General features: G+C 36.3%; 1 protein-coding gene across 1 annotated transcript in view; it reads left to right on the top strand.

Moving 5' to 3' along the window:
• The window catches only part of CDC73 (cell division cycle 73), an 87,781-nt gene that overhangs the window by 4,083 nt on the left and 61,272 nt on the right, over nt 1-22,426 (top strand). Inside the window, exons 3-10 of the mRNA XM_068985869.1 lie at nt 2,321-2,390; nt 4,352-4,414; nt 4,494-4,546; nt 7,658-7,746; nt 11,468-11,684; nt 15,304-15,402; nt 17,243-17,321; nt 18,884-18,948. Coding sequence (XP_068841970.1) covers nt 2,321-2,390; nt 4,352-4,414; nt 4,494-4,546; nt 7,658-7,746; nt 11,468-11,684; nt 15,304-15,402; nt 17,243-17,321; nt 18,884-18,948 — 735 coding nt within the window. The remainder of the gene's footprint in view (nt 1-2,320; nt 2,391-4,351; nt 4,415-4,493; nt 4,547-7,657; nt 7,747-11,467; nt 11,685-15,303; nt 15,403-17,242; nt 17,322-18,883; nt 18,949-22,426) is intronic.

The following is a 22,426-nucleotide window of genomic DNA, read 5'->3' as shown; positions in this document are numbered from 1 at the left end:
GGAAAATTGTGGTATAAAATAGCAGCATCTATAAAGAGCAGCAGCTCTATAAAGCTCTGTTAACTCAGATCTTTAAAAATGAAATCAGGCACTGATTAGAATGTTTTGTTGAATAGGTCCATTCATTTTGAGGTAATAAAGATAGTCCACACTCTTTGTTTAGGTTTACAGTATGTCTCTGGGGAATGACTATAGCAGGTAACTGATGCCATAATTGTTACTGTGGTCCTTAGGACCTTTGGTCACATAAGGTTTAACTATCATTTCTCTTGAATATTTGCTAGATTGAAAGGGTAGAATTTGGAAAGTCTAGGGTTCTACAAAATTTTTAACTCCTTTGTTGCTCTTTTGAGCAGACCTTCTGAAACAACTTTTTCTGACTCATAGCTCCTGTTTTCTGTTGGTGATAACGTAATACATAATTCATTAGAGACTAAATGATCAAGTATATTATCAAACTTAGATACAGTAATTTAAAGAAAATTAATTCAAATCTTTTAACTGTTAGTGGTAGTCCATGTAGACTAGTTTTTAAAAACAAGCCCCCAAAAACCTGGGTGCTCTTACTTGTTCATACTCCTAAGCAGAAATTAAAATTTAACCTAACTTTTAAAAGATAAATTAATTTCAAGTGATTAAATATTGTTTATCTCGTGTCATCAAGGTGTATGTGCAGAATATTTGGTGCAGTTAAATATGGTCAGTATTCAGTATAAGGTAATTAGCCAAAATATTAAGGGTGCTTATTTGTTGTTTCTCATATAAAGTAACAGAGAGTTTATAACTGTATAATCCTGTAACCAGCTTTTCTCTGTACTCTGCTATTGTTTGCTTACATTATGAAAACTGTGGGGAAAACTGTGGTAATAACACAATTCATTGATTTTATTGTCCAAGGATGACTTGGTGCCTAAAGTATACCGTTTTATTTGTTTTGCTCACCTCTTTACAAATTGCTAATATAAGAGAATAAAGGAAAACTACTCACTTAGCACAGTAGACACATTTTCCAGATTTAATTTTTTACTCTTTCTCCTGCTTACAAAATTTATACACACTCAATGGTAAGAAAAGAGATATGTAATGTAGAAAGTAAACAGATGTCATTAACATTTTACTGTATAGTCTCCTAAATTTTTTCCCATGCCTAAACCACACATAAATGTTCTTTAGTCATTTTCTTTTTTTCTTTATTGAAGTATAGTCAGCATTAATAGTAGTTTCAGGTGTACAACATAGTGACTCTACAGTTACATACATTGTGACTTGATCACCACAGTAAGTCTAACTAGTAACCGTCTGTCATCATACAACATCTTAACAGTATTATTGACTATATTCCTCATGCTATACATTACATTCCCATGACTGACTTCATAATTGGATTGATAGTTTTTTGATATTGAGTTGTGTGAGTTACTCTATTTTGGAGGCTAATCCCTTATTGAATATATTGTTTGCAAATGTCTTCTCCCATTCAGTAGGTTGCCTTTTCATTTTGTTGATGGTTTCCTTCATGGTGCAAAAGCTTTTTAGTTTGATGTAGTCCATTTGTTTCTTTTTTTATTTTGTTGCCCTTGCCTGAGGAGGCAGATCCAGAAAAATACTGCTAAGATTCGTGTCAAAAAACACACTGCCTGTGTTTTCTCCCGGAATTTCATTGTTGTATTTAATCCATTTTGAGTTTATTTTTGTATATGTTATAAGAAAGTGGCCCAGTTTGATTCTTATTCCTGTAATAGTCCAGTTTTCCAAGCACCATTTATTGAAAAGCCTGTCTTTTCCCCAGTGTATATTCTTGGGACATGTACTTATTGTTAATTATGAAAATTTAGTTTTAGTGGCTAATTTAGTTTATTTGAAAGAGTTCAAGTACCATATTTTGAGGAGGTGTGGTTAGGGTGTGAGAAACAAAAGCACTTTGGAAACCTTAAATAAAATGAGCAGTCTATGGGTCTAAATCCAAAACATCATGAGTAGAATTAATAAATACTTATCCAAAGGAAAAATAAGAATATAATTGGTATTTTGAAGAGGGTTAGGATTATTGTTTTATTTCTAATGGTTATCTTTTGTATATGTTACTGGAATTTTGAATATGTTACTGGAACTGAGAATAAAGTTACCAAAAATTAATATGCCTAAAAATTTTCAAGATTTTATTAGATTTGTTCAGCCTGGTTATTTTCTAGAAATATGATTCTAATATATGTTGCCAAGATAAGTTGGAATAAAATTCAGATGTTAAAAGTGTTTAACTTTACTAAAGTTTCTTATAATTGTTATCGATTTGATATCTATTTTAAAATTTTGGCTTTAGACCGAAAATATTCCAGTGGTTAGAAGACCTGACCGAAAAGATCTACTTGGATATCTCAATGGTGAAGCATGTGAGTAATTTTTAAGTTGCTCTCACTTTTAAACAGGAGTTGGTTTCCACTCCCTGTGAAATAAGAATCAGTGGGGAGATATTGTGAATTCTCATTATAAACTTCCCCTACCTGCAGCTCTGTCCACGTGCTGCTTTCTCTTTCCTATTACTGTGTATGCATTTTACTCCTAGGACCAGCTAGCCCTTCCCTGCATGTGGAGTCCATTGCCTTTTGCGCTCTCAGAGACTTTTCCTTTATATTGTTGCTTCTTTCTTGCATCATCAGTTCTCTTCTGAATCATTCCCTTTAGGATGTACACGGTAATGTCTCATTAAAAACTTTAAACTCCCTCCTTCCTATTCGCTGGGCTTCCCAGGTGGTGCTAGTGCTAAAGAACCTGCCTGCCAATTCAGGAGACATAAGATGCAGGTTCTACCTCTGGGTAGGAAAGATCCCCTGAGGAGGAAATGGAAACCCACTCCAGTATTCTTGCCTGGAGAATCCCATGGACAGAGGAGCCTGGCGATACAGTCCATGGGGTCGCAAAAAGTGGGACACAACTGAGCAGACTTAGCACACACACGCTTCCTATTCTCTACTGCTCCATTTTTCTTCTCCTTTTTATTACAGAATTCTTTGCAGGAGTTGCGTGGTATCACTGCTTCCTCTTTACCTCTGATTCTCTCTTGAGTCTACTCTTCCTCACTGTCTCACTCACATCACTCTTACAAGGTCAGTGCTGACGCATGATTGGCAGATCCTTTGGTCTCTGCTTTTCACAGCTAACCTGACCTCAGTAGCATTTGATACTGTTGACTGCTTACTTCCCTTTGGAAAGCTTTTCTTGACTTGGCATTTGGGGCAACAGACTCTTGAGGTTCTCTTTTTACTCATTGTTCACTTCACTTTTTTTTCTTGATTCCTTATCTCCAACATTGACGTTTTACTGAGCTTCACATTTATAAATTCACTGTCAGCATCTTCTCTCGGGTATTGAACAGGTGTCTGAAATGTAACATATCCTAAATAGAGTGCTGACTCCCTCTTTCCCTTCTTGCCACAGACAATGAAAGAGCAGGTGTGGTCTCCCAGTGTTTCCATCTCAGCAAATGGTCCCCCATTCATGTAGTGGCTTAGGCACAAACCCTGGAGAAATCTTTGATTCCTAGTCTCTCACAGCTCACATCCTTTCCACCAGCAAGTCCTTTCTTTATCTTTGAAAGTATGACAGGTTCTTAGCATCGTATAACCACCCTGATCCACCTTCTTCCTTAGACCATTGCACAGCCCTCTTGAAGGTCCTTGCTGTTCGTTTCCTACCATGTAGTCTCTGCTCACCACTTAGAGGGACCTGTTTTTGAAGAGCATCTGAACTTGATTGTGTCACTCACCTGCTCGAGGCCATCCTGTGCCTTCCCATCACACTTGGAATACAGCTCATCCTCCTTCCCTGACCTGCACAGTCATGCTTCTGCTCATCTCTGTGACCTCATCAGCTCTCAGTCTTCCTGGCCCTTGTAGCTTTTTTGTCTTTAGATCCTATGCACTTGCTATTCCGAACTCTGTGTTACATTTTGTTTTACATTGTCACATGGCTCACTACTCGCCGCCTGATTCAGAGCTATGCGCTAATGTTGATCCCTCGTGAATTAATATGTACATCTATATTTTTACTTATGTTTTCATACACTTCTGCATACCTATATTGTAATATGTGGGAAATGTTCTTTGTAGTTGATTTTGGTCAGATTGTAAGTTAAATGGTCAAAAATAGTTTGTCCTCTTACATAACTTTTTATTACAGATCAATCTTTTATAATAAAATACTTTTACAAACTTGCTTTAAAACTTAGTTTTTTAAGAGACATAATCCTATATTAAGTAAGAAATGTAACAGATCTTGAGTATTTCCCTTGCATAAATTTCTGATCTTACATATTCAAATATTCATCTTTTCGCATATCTTTTTAAATCTTCAGCAACATCGGCCAGTATAGACAGAAGTGCCCCTCTAGAAATAGGTCTGCAGAGATCTACTCAAGGTATGTCCTGTTTCATGTTTATACTGAACTTTTAAACACCTGTCCCCAAACTGTACATTTATTTCTTCTTTTCTTACAGTCAAACGAGCTGCAGATGAAGTTTTGGCAGAAGCAAAAAAACCACGAATTGAGGTAATGGAACTTTATTTTTAAAGTGATTCTTTTTTTTTTTTTTTTAATGGAGATTGAAATTGTGTATAGTAAGGATTCTTTGCTCATCATAGTCCTAAGAGCTTTTTTTCTTGAAAAGTGGTTATATTTGCAGTTGATTAATAATTAGCTTAAGCTCTTACATTCTATAATACAGGCTGCATGATGGACAAATTGTTTTCTTTGCCTTTATATCCTTGTTGATGGAAGTGTTGGACTAGATGAATAGTCAGAGCCTTTTCTATAAAGGGCCAGAGAGGGCCTCCTTCAGGCTTTTGGGGCCTTGTCTTAATCCAGCTCCTCCCCTCTGCACTGTAGGCAGAGAAGTGCATGAATGACAAGGCGAGGCTGTACTCCAGAAAAACTTCATAAAACAGGTGATGGGCCAGATTTGGCCTTTGTGTTGTGGTTCACTTTCCCTTAGAATAAGGTGGTGTTGGAGTTTGCTCCCCTCTGAAGAGCTGTGAACAGTTACTTTTTCCAGTGTTGACTTACCAGGTTAGATGATTTGGTAGTATTTTATAGCCAGCAAGTGGAATATTACTGTTGGTAAACAGGACAGTTCATGTTGAATAGAACCCTGTAAGAAATGCAGTTAATGTTGAAAAGATAATTTATTAACTAGCCCGGTTGTCTTAAAACTTTACAAAGTTTTAAAATGTTAGGAATTTAAATTGTATAATTACAGTACTGTGTAAGTTTTTAACAAGCCTCAGATCACTTACATATAAACACTCTGAAAATGGAAGATAATGCATTAGAGGCTTACTTAAAATCTGAGAAATGACTAAATTGGCTATAAATAAATGACCAGTATAGGAATAACACTTGTAATCACTGGTAGGGTTAACATTACTAGAAACTCTAAATCTTTTCATTTGACACTTGTGTAACAATCAAATAGTTGTACCTTTTGCCTGCTTCATGAACAGCAAAGCATCCACAGTTAGAGAAAGATAAGGAAAGTAACTCTTAGGGGCAAAGTTGGTTGGTAAATACATACAGTAGAATCACTGACAAAATTTGATCCCAAGATTATGTGATTTTGCTTCAGTGTACTCTGAGACTTGTTTTTTTCAGATAATGATAGAGATAATTAGCTCATTGTTGTTATTTTGCGCTAGGTGATACTCTATGTACTTTATGTACATGATTAATTGCTGTAATCCTCACCATCACCTCCTGAAATTGGCAGCCACACATGTCATCTGTGAGCTCACAGGCTCAGAGAGCAGTGACTTGCTGGGGAGCACATAACCAGGATTAGAGCCCAGGCAGTCTGGCTCCTGGCTGCTCCTCTCTGCTGGGTACAGATTTTGTAACAGCAAAACTGAAATTTTCCACAACTCTTTCTGTGTGAAAGGAGGTTGTAACACATTGTGTACAAAATAAGTGAATTTAAAGACATGATTTATTGGGGAAAAACTGAAATTCATGGTTTAATTATTTGAAAGAGTTGAATATCTCAGAATTGCAGCTTTGCTAGAATTCTGATAACTTTAAAAATCAACAAGAAATAGCATAATGAAATTATTTCCAGAGTATTTATAGAGTTAAAATGAATTACATGAGTAGCCATATTACACACTGAGAGTTTTCAGTTCAGCAAATATCTGTTGAGGGCCTGCTAGGCACTATGCCAGCAGAGAGAAACCTTGGGATCTGGTTGAAACCTAGGCTGCAGTTGTCTTTAAAATCAGTCTCTTAAGGAACTTGAGTAATATGTGTTAAACTTTTATTTTAGATGTAATTTAACACATTTGTTGAGATATTAATTTTTTCATTCACCCCGGCAAGATGGCTGTTTTAAGTTTAACATGGTTAGAACACAGAGCATGACGTTTTTCTGGGTCTGTAGAATCTACCAATGGATTTTATACAATTTCGTATTCGTTAGCCATAGACACTGACTCTGGTTCTCAGTTTTCTCTTTTGTTGAATGTAGGCATTGAACTAGATCAGAGTTATTAAGTTTTGTTTTTTAAGTAACCAAACACTTTTCAGACTTAACTTTTACCTGAGATTCTAATATCTAAATAAGGTAGAAGCTGAGTTGCAAAGGTTGAAGTCAGGTATGAAATGGCTCATGGGCACTTTGTAGGAAGCACCTGGTGTTCTGAAGAAGATCCTTTGAAAAACATTCAGCTTTCACTTCTGGTGTTCTATGCTTAAAGATTCAAGACCTGGGGCAACATATGAAAACCATCTCCATCCAAGATGAAAGTTTTAACTGTGGTGAAGGCTCCTCATCAGTTCAGTTCAGTCGCTCAGTTGTGTCTGACTCTTGGCGACCCCATGGACTGCAGCACGCCAGGCCTCCCTGTCCTTCACCATCTCGCAGAGCTTGCTCAAACTCGTGTCCATTGAGTCGGTGATGCCATCCAACCATCTCATCCACTATCATCCCCTTCTTCTCCCACCTTCAGTCTTTCCCAGCATCAGGGTCTTTTCCAATGAGTCAGTTCTTCGCATCAGGTGGCCAAAGTATTGGGGTTTCAGCTTCAGCATCAGTCCTTCCAATGAACATTTAGGACTAATAAAATTTAGTTACTTTTCTGAGGGGAAGGAATTTTTTGTTGTATATTGTCTTTCCGAATAAGAGTAGCTATGATATATCATAAAAGAAGCCTTAATCATAGGAAAAACTTACTAAAGTTTGTTTGTAAGCTTTCAGTTCTAATCTTAGGTGCTCCAGCATACATTTGTTACTGTTTTTATGTTCAGTTCAGTTCAGTTGCTTAAGTCGTGTCTGACTGCGACCCCCTGGATTGCAGCACACCAAGCCTCCCTGTCCATCACCAACTCCCGGACTTTAATCAAACTTATGTCCATCGAGTCAGTGATGCCATCCAACCATCTCATCCTCTGTCGTCCCCTTCTCCTCCTGCCTTCAATCTTTCCGCATATTAGGGTCTTTTCCAATGAGTCAGTTCTGTATGTAACTAAAAGTATTATAAAATTGACCCAAGGCCAGTGATGCCTGGGACTTTGTAGGTGGGAACTTTGGCAAAAGTTACTTGCAGGGTTTGTTTTTTTTTGTTGTACTAAAAGTTAAGTGAAATTTTAAAATATTTACTGACTGATTATTTTCAGGATGAAGAGTGTGTACGCCTTGATAAAGAGAGATTGGCTGCTCGTTTGGAGGGTCACAAAGAAGGGATTGTACAGACTGAACAAATCAGGTAAGAATTTCTTTGATAGAAAATAGGCAATTTAGGCAATATATATAAGTGTATGTGGAAATAGGGGTATTAACATGCTGTCTACATGTATTGCATTCTTCAGTGTGTGTTTCCCTGCTCTCAGTTTGAAAGAAGATGCTCGAGTATTTTTTATGATGGAGGATTGGAAGCCATTGTGCTTATGCTTTCTGAAAGTTTGTTGATTCTGTTACGATATTGATCTTTTTAAAAATTATTCCATAATCCAAGCCACTCATTTGTCATGAAATCTCTTATTGGTTTATAGCAGTGATTAGCAGACTTTCCCTGTAAAGTACCATACGTTAAATATTTACATTTAATGTGATTATTAACATGCTTAATTCTAGGTCAATAATTTGCTGCTGTTTTCTCTTTGTCTCTCTGTTCTTTTCAAAATTTTGTTCCCTAAAATGGAAATTAACTTGATTTTGGATTAAATGAATGTTTGCTGTGATTCTGTTCTACCCTTTCGTTGGCTGAGTAGTGTGTGCTGCTGTTCTCTTCGAGTGGTTGCTGGGGTTCGTTGCGTGTGGTGTGTGGGGTCACGGTCTGCCTGCAGGGTCTGCCACCTCGTGTGCAGTGCAGGAACCTCAGCACCAGGGGCTTCCTGTTCTCTCGGCATTTGTGCTGCTGTTGTCATACGTTTTGCTCATACACGCGTTCCAAACACCACAGTGCATTGTTCTTACTCTTGTTTAAACATCTAGGGAAAATGCTGTGTACTATCTGCATGCCTCTTCTTCCCTGTTGTAGACTTGTGTACCCATTTTTTTCCTCTTTGGCCTGACTGACTTAACTGTTTTTGTTTTTTTAATTTAATGTTCTTCTTTTAACATTTATTTCTGTTTAGGACTGCTGGTGTTTCTTTCAACTTTTTTATTTCAGAAAAATCACCTCCCCCCCTTTTAAAAAATTTTCACTGGATATGGAATTCTAGACTACCTCTTTTTAAAGTGTGATATACCACTCTCTCCTTGATTGTGTTGTTTTTGGTTAAAAATCTGCTGTTACCCCTTTTTCTTTTTTTGGTTGCACCTTGTGGCTTGTGGGATCTTTGTTCCCTGATCAGAGATTGAACCTGAGCTCTTTGGTAGTGAAAGCATGGAGTCCTGACCACTGAACCACCAGGGAATTCTCTTCTGTATCTTTAAATGTGGCTTTTTTCCTTTGACTTCTTAAAAAGTTTTCTGTATTGTAGGTTTGGAACTATTGAATTAATCACATAACTTGGGAGAGTGTTCTTCATGTTTCTCGTGCTTGAGTTTTTGAGGGGATTTTTGGGTTCATAATTTTCAGTGAATTTAGAAAAGCTTTTATGCTGCTTCCTCAAATTTTTTTTTTCCTTTTCTCCCGTCTTTCTGACCTAATTACTCGTACTCGTAATTATTCAACAGCTCACTTATGTTCTTTTCTTTTTTTGGATTGGTTCTTTTTTCTGTTCATTTTGGATAGTTTCTATAGTTCTGTATGTAGTTCTCTCATTTTTTCTTAATGTAATTATATTCTTATTATATTGGTAGTCTCGAGCATCGTATTTTTTACCTTTACAAGTTAAATATACAGTCCGTGTCTCTCTTTGTTGCGTGTGTGGAATAGTTGTATTATTTTGGTGCCTTTGTCAGCCCTGCAGTGTTTTTCACTTTAGATTTCTCCTCATTCTGGCTCACATTTTCCTGCTCCTTTATATGCCTTGTACTGTTTGGATACCAGACGTTGTGCATCTTACGTTTTTGAGTGCTGGATGTTTTTGTGTTTTTCTAAATTTTCTTTGGTTTTGGGACATAGTTAATCCTTTGAAACAGTTCGTTCCTTTTGAGTCTTGATTTTTTAATTTATTAAGAATTGTTGTTTGAACAGTGTTTAGTTAGGATTTAAGAATTGTTGTTTGAACAGTGTGGAGTTAGGGTAGTTACTGCCCACTGTTGAGACAGAACCATTTTGACCGTTAACTCCATCTAACGCCCCATAAATATGAGGTTTTCAGTCTGGCTGATGGGACTAGGTTTTGCTCTTCCTCCTGTGTGGGTGCTGGACTCCGTTCCCTCTAGGTGGTTCTGTTCCTCACTTTAGTTTCCAACTACTTATGGGCTAATCAGTAATCTGCCAGAGTACTCGAGGGGTCCTGTGCAGCTCTCTCTTCTCAGGCACTCTGGCCTGTGAGTTGGTGTACCCTTTGATCTTACTGGAATCCCAGCTCTGTTTCCCCAAATCAGGATATATGGTAAGTTTTGCCTGAGTTCTCCTCCCTGTGCTGTGTTGGGAACTTTGAAGGCTGTAAATTGCAACCTCCATAGGGCTTGCTTACTTAGTTTTCATGTGTGAGAGATCACTATCTTTCATTACTTGATAGAAGATAGTGAGTAAACTATTGTTTCATATATTTTGACTGATTGTTTCAAGGTAGGAGGATTAACCAGTCTCTGTTACTTCATCTTGGCTGGAAGTAAAACTCCAGAGCTTGTCCAGTGCACGTTTTGATTATAATTTAGAAAAGTGTTTGAATTTGGCTCAAGGTGCGCTGGTATGCTTTTGATTTTAAGAGAAAGTTGCATAGTATTATATAAAATAAGTCAAATGCTGATACATATTGAGCATCTGCTGTAAAGTACTTCCATACCTGATGGAAATAAAATAGCATACTGCATAATACTACCATGTTTACACCTGCAGGAATTCCTGTCTTTTCCCCACATGTTGTTTAAACGTATTTCAAGATTGTCATCTTGTGATTAGAGTAATAATTTTATCAACTGCAGTTAAGGTATCCAAACTCTTTCTTGTTTTTACGTTGTGAGAAATAACACTAAGCATATGATTTTAATGAAATCTATACTTTAATTGTTGTCTGTTTTTTTTCATTACTTCTGAAAGCATAGCTTCTGTTTGCTATTTCAGTGCTTTTTGAAAATGAAGTAAAAGAAAGAAAATGAGACCTTCAAAGTATTGTTTTATCTTCCAGACTTTAAAAGGGGTATATGTTTATGTGGCACATAAATGTCTCTGTCAGCAGTAAAATTGATATGTTGTATATTATAACATAGATTGAAACCTTGAAATAAATTTCAAGGAAAACCTAAACTTTGGATTCTTTACAGAATGAAATTTTCCCCCCTGCCTTTCAATGTGTTGTGTGCACATGCTTATGGGTGTGTGTGTGTGTGTGTGTGTGTGTAATTTGTATGCAGGATGGGGAGGGTTAGCAAATAAAAGTCTCATATAAAAGGCTTTTTTGTGGAGGGAGAGCAGAGAAAGGTTTATTACAGGGCCACACAAGAAGGACAGGTGCCTTGTGCTCAGAAAACCCAAACTCTGATGGGTTTCAGCAAAGTATTTTTAAAGACGGAGGGAGCGGTGTCCCAGGATATGTGATCGGCTTGTGCAGAATTCTCTGATTGGTTGATGGTGATCAATCTAAAAGTCTGTATTAATTAATTATTTGGGTAGGGGAAGAGATTTTTAAAAATGTGAAAAATATTGTGCATCGTTCCTCCTAAAAATTACTAATTTGCTTATAGTGTTTTTATGTGGACCCTTACATGGTTGTAAGTTATCAAGTGTGTCAGTTTTATGTATATATGGAGGAAATCTTAATTATTGCCACTTAAAGTATTATTACCAGGAAGTTATAAATGTAGCAAAATATTTTATAGTGTGCTCAAGAGATCCTTGCTGTGAATATTAAAAAAGACTTTGCTTTCAGGTCTTTGTCTGAAGCTATGTCAGTGGAAAAAATTGCCGCAATCAAAGCCAAAATTATGGCTAAGAAAAGATCTACCATTAAGACTGACTTAGATGATGATATAACTGCCTTAAAACAGAGGAGTTTTGTGGATGCTGAAGTAGATGTGACCCGAGATATTGTCAGCAGAGAAAGGGTGTGGCGGACGCGAACAACTATTTTACAGAGCACAGGAAAGGTAATTATATTCCACTTCTTGTTTGTTAGTGTCTGTGTGTGTTTCAACTACGGCTGATTTTAAAGTTGGTTAAAATTTCCTGTGAGGAGGAAGTTTTTTGTATCTAAGAGAGCAGTAATCATTTAGCTTTCTAACTGATCTGTTTACCATTCCATGCTAGTGCATGATTGGTGGTTGGTCACCAGAGAAGCTGATGAAAAAAATCTGAGTCAAAGTGCGAGTCCCTTTCTTTGCGCTTTGTTTGTAAATCCAGAGATTTACAGTTTTCTTATTGGTGAGATTTTTTGCTTAAACCCAATGAACAGGGAATCTTGATGGTAAGCTCGCTGGTCATTAACACCAATATTGATTTTTTTTCCTCACAAAGTAGAGAACTTAATGAGAATGGCCCAACAAACATTAATTTGTTTGTGTATTTGATACATTCTCTTCTGTTGGGTGGTTGTGGCACTGTTTGCTGGTTCCTCATTAATGGAGTTGTTTTGTTTTTGGCTGCAGGATGGTGGGTTTTCTTCATTTCCTTTCCCCTTTTTCCTGCCTCCTTCTCTCTCCTGTCGTCTTCTCTCGTTTCCTATTCATGATTATAAATAACTGCATTTAAAAACATCCTTTTACATACACCTTCATGCGTTTATGACTACATAGCAGAGGCATTAATGCCTAGAAGCCAGTTGCTGGTTAAAGGAGAATGCACTTTAAATTTTGAAAGATAAGTTGAAAGATACTGGATATTCAGTGTCTTAATAGATCTCCAAAAAGGTTGAATCAATTCTGTTTCACTTACCTATTTTTACCTCTCTTTTTCTCCCACACATCTGAATTTTCTCTTAAATGTTAATTCTTCACTGAGACACAGTTCACAGTGATGATTTGGTGAGAAGATTTTTTAGAAATTGTGAGATTATTGATGAAAGTGAACTTCTTCATTGGTCCAGGCAGACTCATTTTGTTTGCACATTTTTTGGATTCTGGCCCTAAGTTCACTGTGCCATTTTAGTAGAATAGCTAGTAGAAGGAATATATGAAGCGAATAATTTTTTTCTCTTGTACTTTGACTTGTTTTGTAGAGCAGTTGGTGTCAAGATTAAGAATCATTCTCCAGAGCTTAGAATTATGAAGAAATCTGAAAACACGAGTAAATCTTAAGTTTGTATTTAAGTGATCTGTTGATGAAAGAAAGTGAAAGTCACTCAGTCATGTCCAACTCTTTGCGACCCCATGGACTGTATAGTCCATGGAATTCTCCAGGCCAGAATACTGGAGTGGGTAGCCTTTCCCTTCTCCAGCAGATCTTCCCAACCCAGGAATCAAACCCAGGGTCTCCTGCACTGCAGGCGGATTCTTTACCACCTGAGCTATGAGGGAGCCATCATAGATAGATCTGTTGATACTCATTTTTAATGCCTAGGGTGGCTAATAGTTAAGTATTATTACTTATATTCTACCAGTGTTCATTGTAATATTTGAAATGAATAACTTTTTTGAGCTCTAGGTGGCAGGATTGTACCACTATTTCAAAACTAAGTGTTGTAGTAGAGTTTAGCATTGTTGGCACCAATGTGTAATTTAAAAATAAGTTAGTATTAGAAGAACTGTTTTGTAGCTAGGTTTGCTTCTGTGAGTATTAACATTTTAAAAAATCAAAATGATGATTTTGACTGGTAGGTAGTCCCTCTGTATACTGTTTTCATCTGACAAACTCTTAAAAAAAAAAAACAAAAAACTTTTAGGTGCTTATTGCCCTGAATGGCCCTATGATTTTAAACAGATCTTCATTATTACCACCTATCAGGGTTTTCTTATTAGCTGAGTTTCTTGAGCAAAAGTTATTTTTTCAAAATTCCATTGCAAGCACGTCTCAAAAAAGCAGTCTAATTTTATGATACTGTTTAAGATATACTTTTAAATTTATACACACTAATAAATAGTCATTGTTGAAAAATTGATAAAAGAAATCACTAAAAGGAGGGTATAATACTCACTTGTAATTCTACCACATAAAATTAGTAACATTTTAATTTTTTTCTAGAGTTTTAAAATAGTGAAATTTGCTTTTCATGTTTTCAGCTGTTTTCTTAATAAGATTAAGACTTTATTTGCATTTGTCACTGTGTTGACCTTTGCATTTCTGGTGCAAAAGCAGTGGTTGGTTAACTGCTGGTATCTTGATGTGAATTAAAGCATTGGCACCAGTCTTTGCTAGTGGCCATTTTGTTCTTCACTGCTAATGATGTCCTTGATGAAATTCAAAAATTCACTAGTTTTATTAAATCTTAACCTTTAGGTATATTCTTACCAGTATTTTCTGTGATGAAATCAGAACATGCAAAGCACTTCTGCATACCAAAATATGATGATTGTCTCCATGAAAAGCACATGTGCATTTGGCATTTTTTGGAAAATGAGGGAGGAAAGGCTGTTGGTTCAAGAAATGAAATTGGCAGTATTTTTTTGTCAGTTAAAAGAAAGTTAGAATTTGGGAGGTTCCTTTTTGCTACTGAGGCCATAGCAGTTTCCTAAATTTAACATAGTGTCACACTTGCTTGTCATTAACATTTTGTACATTTTGGAAAATAGTTTTTCATGAAAACAAGTTATTTTTACTTAGAATACCTTTCCCCCTCATTTTTGAAGGAATTACTATTTTAAAAATAGTTCAGATCTCTAATTTGATAAATATTATAACCTATATAAACAAAGTCTCTTTGGGGTGTGCCATAATTTTTAAGAGTAAGTGGTTGTGAGATGTATGTTTGTTGTCCTAAAGAATTATAGGAACTAGTAAGTACTGTTCCTGTGGCAGTGGTTAACATTATGTTTCAGGCTGTCTCTCCTCTCCTATCCATGTTTATTTGTGTAACGTTTATGTGACATCGTCCAGCAGGCACATGGGGGCACTGACTGGGTGCCTTGGTCCTGGTTTTCACAAAGGTTATATTCTTCAACAGGAGACAGAATGTTGCTTAAAATGATAAGTGATTAACAGGCAGAGTTAGAGCCCCAAGCGAACTGAGGGGGATAGTCTCAGGTGAAAGAATATTTCATGAAGGAGTGGTCAGATTTGTCAGCTTTGTTCAATGTTGCTAAGGTTGTTCATGTAAAAGTTGTTATGTTTTTAAAAATCTTTCCAACTCACACAGCTTTGAAAAGTGCCTGTTGACTCCTAACAGTATCTCGAACTTTCAACCTATGAAGTGTAGCAGTCTGAAATTAGCACTGGAGTTCATCAAGAAGAAACTTTAATAGTTGATTTCTTTCAGAATATTTCATTTCTTCTACAACTAAGAAGCCCCCTTGACAACAAATCTGCTATACTTTTGTTTTTAAATGTTAACCTTGTTTGCTGCTTACATTTTTTGAATAAATGGAGAATATCAGTGAAATTATAGCCAGCTGTGTACTTTAGGTAAAATGAAAATAAGTGAATAACATTGGGTTTATAATAACTGGTCTTTGGATGAATTTCCTAGTAGTAGTAGATTTTTACTTTCGTGTATAGTAATCATGCCTCATTATGATGTAGTAAGGGAAGAATTAATAGAGAAAACTGAATCTGAAATTGTTTATTGAGTATTTAATTTTAAGTGGACTCAATAATTGAAATCCATTTCTGTTTCAGAATTTTTCCAAGAATATTTTTGCAATTCTTCAGTCAGTAAAGGCCAGAGAAGAAGGGCGTGCACCCGAACAGCGACCGGCCCCAAATGCAGCACCTGTTGTAAGAACATTTTGTTGCTTCTATAGTAGTTTTATTAAAAGTGATTATTCGGTGTTATAATATTGAAAACATCTTTAAGTATTTATCTACTTATTTATTTTAGAATTGAGACATACAAAATTATATTTTTTCAGGTATACAGCACAGTGATTTGACATTTATATATATTGCAAATTGATCAGAACCAGAAGTCTAGTAACCATCTGTTACCATACAGAGTTATTGCAATATTATTTATTGACTGTATTCCCCATGCTGTATATTGCATCCTTGTGACTTAATTATTTTATAATTGGAAGTTTGTACCTCCTAATCCCTTTTATTTGTTTTGTTCCAACTCCTCCCAACCCTTGTAATGACCGCACATTTGTTCTACATCTTTCTGTGAGTGTGTTTCTGTTTTGTTTGGTTTGTTGATTTGTTTTCTTTTTTTAGATTCCACATATAAATGAAATCTATGAAGCCAGTTTCATAAGATTCAGCAAAGGAAAAATAACATGCAAATAAAACCTTTTTCATTTTATAATTTCTAAAAGTATGTCAAAATTTGGTAGAGTACTAATACAGTCTTTGCAAGAGTAAGTAGGTTTATTTGTTCATGAAATTCTTGGTGTTTAACCTTTTCGAGGTAGTGAATTTTTGCTAGTATTTAGATAAACAGGTCAGGTGACTTGCTGGCCAGGTATTTTTTTTTAAATTGGAGGATAATTGCTTTACAGTATTGTGGTTTTTGCCATATGTCGGCATGAGTCAACCAGAGGTGCACATTTTTAAGTGCCTCTTATTGTCAGGCAGTGTGCCGACAGATACAAGATGTGTAAGAGTGAAAAGCTTCCTTTGCACTTAGAGTCTAGTGGGACATACAGATAAATAAAAAAGGCAGTGATAAGTGCTGTTATGCAAAACTGTTTATAATTATGAATTGGTGGACTTGTTGAATAGCAATTGGTAGGAAACTTAAACATCAACTCCTAAAACAGTTCAACTGTTACCTTTGTGATTGAATATTCTCTGTATTCTCATAATCAAGTAGTTTAAACTACTTGAAAATTTTAATGTTTGGCATTTGACTGTGGAAGTATATACCTAGTGACACTCTTGAATGAATATGTTTGATTTGGAGTAATAATTGCGGTAGCATCCTATTGTAACAAAATGAAGAATATTTCAGTCTTTACAAATAACATGAATTTCCCAAGCAATTTTGGGAATATTCTTTAAATATACTTTTTTAGTTTATCATAGACTTTTATAGAAAGTATTTGTGAATTAATTATATGTTAGATTGGCAAGTTTTTCTGAGTGTTTTAAGAAAACAGCTTTGTTAACTTCAGCTTTGCACTGTACTTTGATAAATGGGTTTATTGTCATTATTTTATTTATTTAATATAAGGATTAATAATCTGGGGAATAATTCAGTTAAAAGACTCCAACATGCCAGTTGAATACGGTTTGAATTAAAAGTTTGTTTTTTGTGTTAAAGAAAAATAATTCATGAGTGAAGTGAGTTTATTTTTAAAGAAATTTAACCATAATGAGATTATTAAGTGCACCCATGTTATTTCTGCAGTTTCTGAGAATCCTGTTTTTTGCCTTGGTGCACATTTACTTGGTGTTCTTTACCTCCTGCCTAGTTGGGTTGGTGTTCTAGCAGTAAACAGTATCTTGAAAATCAGCTTCAGATGATTCCCCAGATTTGTCTACTCCTTGTTTTGGTCTTATTGGCCAAAATATTAAGAGGAAAGCTTAGAAAACAATAGCTTTATTGTGATTTTTATTATAACTATTAAGTAACAGTTTAGACAATATTGACATATAACTTAACGATGTTTTTCTGCAGGATCCCACATTGCGTACCAAACAGCCTATCCCGGCTGCTTACAACAGATATGACCAGGAAAGATTCAAAGGAAAAGAAGGCGAGTTACTTGATCTTTCTCTTCCCCTTCCTGTGGTTGTGCTGAACCCGAGAGGCAGCGCGACCTCATGTGGGAGCAGGAGTTGGCAAACGTCTGCAGGCCAAGTCTTTGCCACTACATGTTTTTCTGAATTACGTTTGTTGGAAAACAGCCACACTCATTCATTTTTATTTTACCCGTGTCTCTAGCACTGTGACAGCAGTGTTGAATTGTGACAGAGATCATGTGGCCCGCAAAGCCTAAAAATACTGTCTGGCATTTTACAGAAAAGTTTTGATATTACTTTAACAGTAGTCTGTCTCGGTTTCCTTCTGTGTGTCATTACAATACCAATAGTATTTAGTAGTAGTCCCTATCTCTTTGGGTTATTGTGGGGATTAAACTAGTTAATAAAGTCCCCAGAATAGTGACTGGTGTATATAATAAGCTACCTATAAATAATTGCTATTGTTAGCCTTAATTCTATTTCTCAGAAGTTTACTTTAGGGTAGAAACTCTACATATCAAATCATATTTCCCCAGTTATAAAGGTGTGCATTGAGGACTTGGGTGCATAGACTGGAGTAACCACTTGAGGACTGGCTTTGTGATGGCTCCATGGCTCATTCAGCAATGAGCCGTTGCCATATCAGCAAGGTGCTTAGTGAGGGTGGGACTAATGTCAGTGTAACTTTTCTTGGGCTCTTCATTTATCTCATTCATGAAAAAATGAGAGAGAAGCAACTGTAAAAGGGTAGCATTTATGATTTCTTTCCTGCATAATCTGAAATCCCCGTAAGTTTATTAAAGAGTTTGTTGCCTTGATGCAGTGAATTTTGTGTGCTTGTTTCATTGGCTGGATAAAGGTATGTACTGAACATATGGTGTAGAAAGATGGTAGTTCATCCTTTTATCCAATTTTTCTCTTGGAATGACTTTTGTCAAGTAGGGGTTGGCAGGTTACAGCCCATAGACCAAATCTGAATCTCCTGGGGTAGAATCAGGCTGTACTTATTTGATTACTTACGTTGTTCATCCTGCCTTTGCGCTCCAACTGCAGAATTCAGGAGTTGTGACAGACTGTATGGTTTGCAGTGTGTAAAGTATTTACCTCTCTGACCTGTTACAGAAAGGTATACTGAGACTCTGTCCTGGAGTGCCTGTCAATATTTAGTGTTGCTTTTCTACGAATTACAAAACGTGTACTGGTGATTGTTACTTTGGAACACAGATCTTTATGGTAAAGAGTTCATATTAGGACTAAATAACTTGGGGATTATAAAATATTTTATTCAGTTTAGCTTTTTGTATTTCCAACCAGCTGTATGACTTGAACACAGTTGTAGAGACAATCCTAACCAGCTTCTGTACTTTGGGCCCATTGGTGTGTATTGTTTGCATCTTTGAGCTGGTATTCCTTTGAAAGTTTCCATCTTCACAAGTATGTAATTTAACTGTTTGTCTAGTAGATTCAAGGCTTTGTTATTCTGTTGAGCTATCAGATATAATGTAGATTATTACTTTAGATTTGCTATTTATCATAAAATATATAAAATCTAATGGTAATCTCACTTTCTTTATAGAAACGGAAGGTTTCAAAATTGACACTATGGGCACCTACCATGGGATGACTCTCAAGTCTGTGACGGTAAGTCACTCTGACTGCAGAGGTTCTTTTGTTCCAGTCATTTTATGTGAGTAGCAGATGTTGAAGGAAATCTGTGTTCTCTAGTAGTTTCTATTTCAGACATTTATCTTTAATGACCAGTTGTGCTGACAGAGCTGAGGGGTATTATTTGATTCATGGGTGTCTTTTTTATTTTTTAAGCTGAGTATGTTTAAATGAAAGTTGTTTTGATTAACTTGCAAGTAGATTGGATGCTGCCTGGTTGGAGATTTTAAAGTTAGTGATGAGATACGAGGTTCCATTTGGGAGAGTTCTTTGCCGTAATATCTCATGTCCTGAAAAGACAGACTGTAGTAGTTCATGTCATGCTACAGATTGCATACTTGACACATCCGAATACTTAATGTCTGCGATTGTAAGCCTTGGGCTCAGTTTTAGCAAACTTGTCTTTTTTATTTTTTAACCTCCTAAAGATTATTATTTCTAGATGATCTGACCAAGCCCTATTTTTTTTTTTTAGAAAAAATAAGTTTCAGTTGTACAGCGTTGTAATTTAACATCTGTGAACGCTACTGAGCGATCACCACAAGTCTAATTATCATGCAGCTGATCCCCTCACCCATGTCTCTCACCTCCCAACTACCTGTATTTCTGGTAACCACTTATGGTTAATGCAGTCATCTTTGTATCAGTGAGTTTTTCTTGAGTGTTTCCATTTGTTTTGTTGTGTTTTTTTTTGGTTTCTGCGTATGAATGAAATCACATGGTATTTGTCTTTATCTCTGTTTTGCTAATACACTTATTTTTAAACTGTCATCAGATTTGATTTTATATTATTAAAACTGTATGAGGATTCCTTATTCATTCAACAAGTGCTTATTGAGCACTGGTGTCAGACATTGTTCTGGTTGCTAGGGTTGTTGCTGTGAATAAACCGATAGGACTCTTTAGACAGAGGAGTCAGAGAAGCCTCTCTGAGAAGGTGACAGCTGAGGAGAGAATTGGTGAAGAGCATTGTGTGAAAGACGTGCGGGGGTCAGGACTGAGGCCCCATACGCTGCAGAGTGCGGGCCAGGTCACCGGAGTGGAGTGGGTGAGGGGAACATGATAAAAGACTAGGTAAACCGTTTTATGAGATCTGCTTGGTTCTTCCTGACTTCAAAAGGTAACTCACAGCTGTAAGATTTAACTTAAATTCTTAGAGATTTATTTATTGACATTTATTTGGGGGCAGAACTTGCCTATTGGCCATTCTCCAAGTGAACTATAGAACTGATGCTGTTACGTAGCCATCAAAGTAAGGTTTTTGTGGTTATTTTTGTCACTGTTGGTTTTACTTTTGTCTCATCTGAAATGCTGTGAAATAGATTTCATAATTGAACTTCTATGCAAGTAATAAAATCTGTGATAGTTTTTAATAGACGCTCTTTACAGAACCGTTTTTCTAAAATCCAAGACAGCTTCTTAATTAAACAGGGTGAGAATGATGAGGCTGTACTTCCTTATCAGAGTCTTTGTTCCTAAATATACTTGTAAGAGACAAATTTAAACAGTTCTATGGTGTATGATTTTACAGGACTAATCACAGAAACACATTGTGTAGGAATGCAGCAGAAAGACTAAACATGGTTAAATTGCTAGTACTTTTAATGTTTTAATGCCTGGTTTGAATCTCTGTCCTGCTTATGACCTGATTCATTTTAGCATTGTTAGAGAATAATACACTGAGAACTTTGAATCTAAAAGCTTTGAAATTTTAGTTGAACTTCTAACTCATCCGTTCAGTGTAATTCCCCCCCCCCTTTTTTTTTTAATTATTACCTGTTTGTGAGCTTGTGAATGTCACCAGCTTTCTACCTTATTCTCCAATTAAGAAAGTTTCTCCTGTGAGATCCACGCAAATGTACAAAGCTATTAAGAGTATGTTAAAGGCTTTGTTGTACAGATATGACTTCTTTACTGATTTATGTGCAGCTTATTTTTGCTACCCTTGTTCTTCAGGGTTTTGAAATGCCTCGTTGATATACATAGTTATTAAGGTTAGTTTCAGTCTTCATTAGGATTGATCTACATATCTTTTAAGTTCAAGACACTAGAGTTCTCTTCGATTTTAGACTAAACTAGTAAGTTGACTTATGCAGACTAGAAAATTTTTGTACAAATGAGTTCTTTACATGTATTATACAGAAGGAATATGTGGGTTTTTTTTTTTTTTTTTCCTGCATCTTTTTTGGATGCCCTGTGATGCTTGAAGGATCTTAATTCCCTGACTAGGGATTGAACTCATGCCGCCAGAAGTAGAAGCATGGAGCCCTAATCACTGGACCACTGGGGAATTTCCAAGGATATGTGTTTTGATAATACTTCGTTAAGAATCATAATTGAAATCTATAGAAGTAAAGGTCCAGGCAGTGTATTTTGTAACGTTTCATGAAGATGATGATTTGTTTAAGTTTATTATAGAAACAGAAGCCCAGGCATCTTTAAAGTCACAAGTTTGTGTAGTTGGGCCTCTGGTTAGCTTTTGAATCGTGCCAAGAAATGCAGGGGCACAGGACCGTTATGTTGAAGAATAGCTGGGGGCTTTCCTGGTTGACAGACTTCCCTCCACATGTGTCACTTGGGTTCTCTAATGTTCAAGAAATACTGGATTAAACATATTTTGTGGTACAGGAATGTCGTCATTTTAAAATTCTAAATATCTTAACTGAAAGAGTGTGGACTCTTTCCCGGGCTTGTTTACCCCCCAGGTTGGTCCCTTTCTCCCTCCTGTTGAGAACATTGCAGAGAACCAGAGTTGCATGGAATCAGTTTAATTGACGTGATCTTAGGAGTCATGGTTTGGGAGTAGGAACTGTTCGCTATGGAGGACTTCAGAGTATATTTTCATGAATTTCTCTAATGAAAGGGGCCTTTTTAGACTAAAAACATGCCACTAGAAAATGCTTTTCATTGTATAGTAAATAAGAGCTAGTGATGAACCTTTTTTTGTTGGGTGGTAGCAAACCTATGGTTCCATTGGAGAGGGAATGAGAAGATGTGGCAATCCTTCATCACGAACCGCTTTATTTTAACCTCCCAGTCTAGCTTGTTTATGTGAAAGGGCCACATATTCTAGCTCCTGTTCTTACTGAATATCATTGACTCCTTTTGCTGTTTTTATTTTTGAGGAAACCTTTTGCACTCTGAAATCATACAAATGAAAAGCTTTCATTTCAGGTTGTTATTTGAAGCCACTCCAACACTCATCATAGTTCTTATGATCTCTTTTTTTGGGAAACCATTTTCCTGATCGTAAACTGGGGTGGGTTTCCCATATCTGTGTGAGAGGTCTAATAATAGCACCATCAGTTTTCACTTTTCAGAAGGATCCAGAATCTCAATTTTCACAAAGTTACATTGTCAGTTACATTTGCTCATCTGGGCTCGAATTGTACCAAATAGTACCGGGGCTACTGTGGAGGTGGGTCCGGAGCCCAGGCCGGTGGGAGATGGGGAT

The sequence above is a fragment of the Capricornis sumatraensis genome, chromosome 14, assembly GCF_032405125.1.
Source record: "Capricornis sumatraensis isolate serow.1 chromosome 14, serow.2, whole genome shotgun sequence".
NCBI classification, from domain to species: Eukaryota; Metazoa; Chordata; class Mammalia; order Artiodactyla; family Bovidae; genus Capricornis; species Capricornis sumatraensis.
Note: the sequence above shows the minus strand (reverse complement) of the source record. Positions and strands in the feature narration are given on the sequence as shown.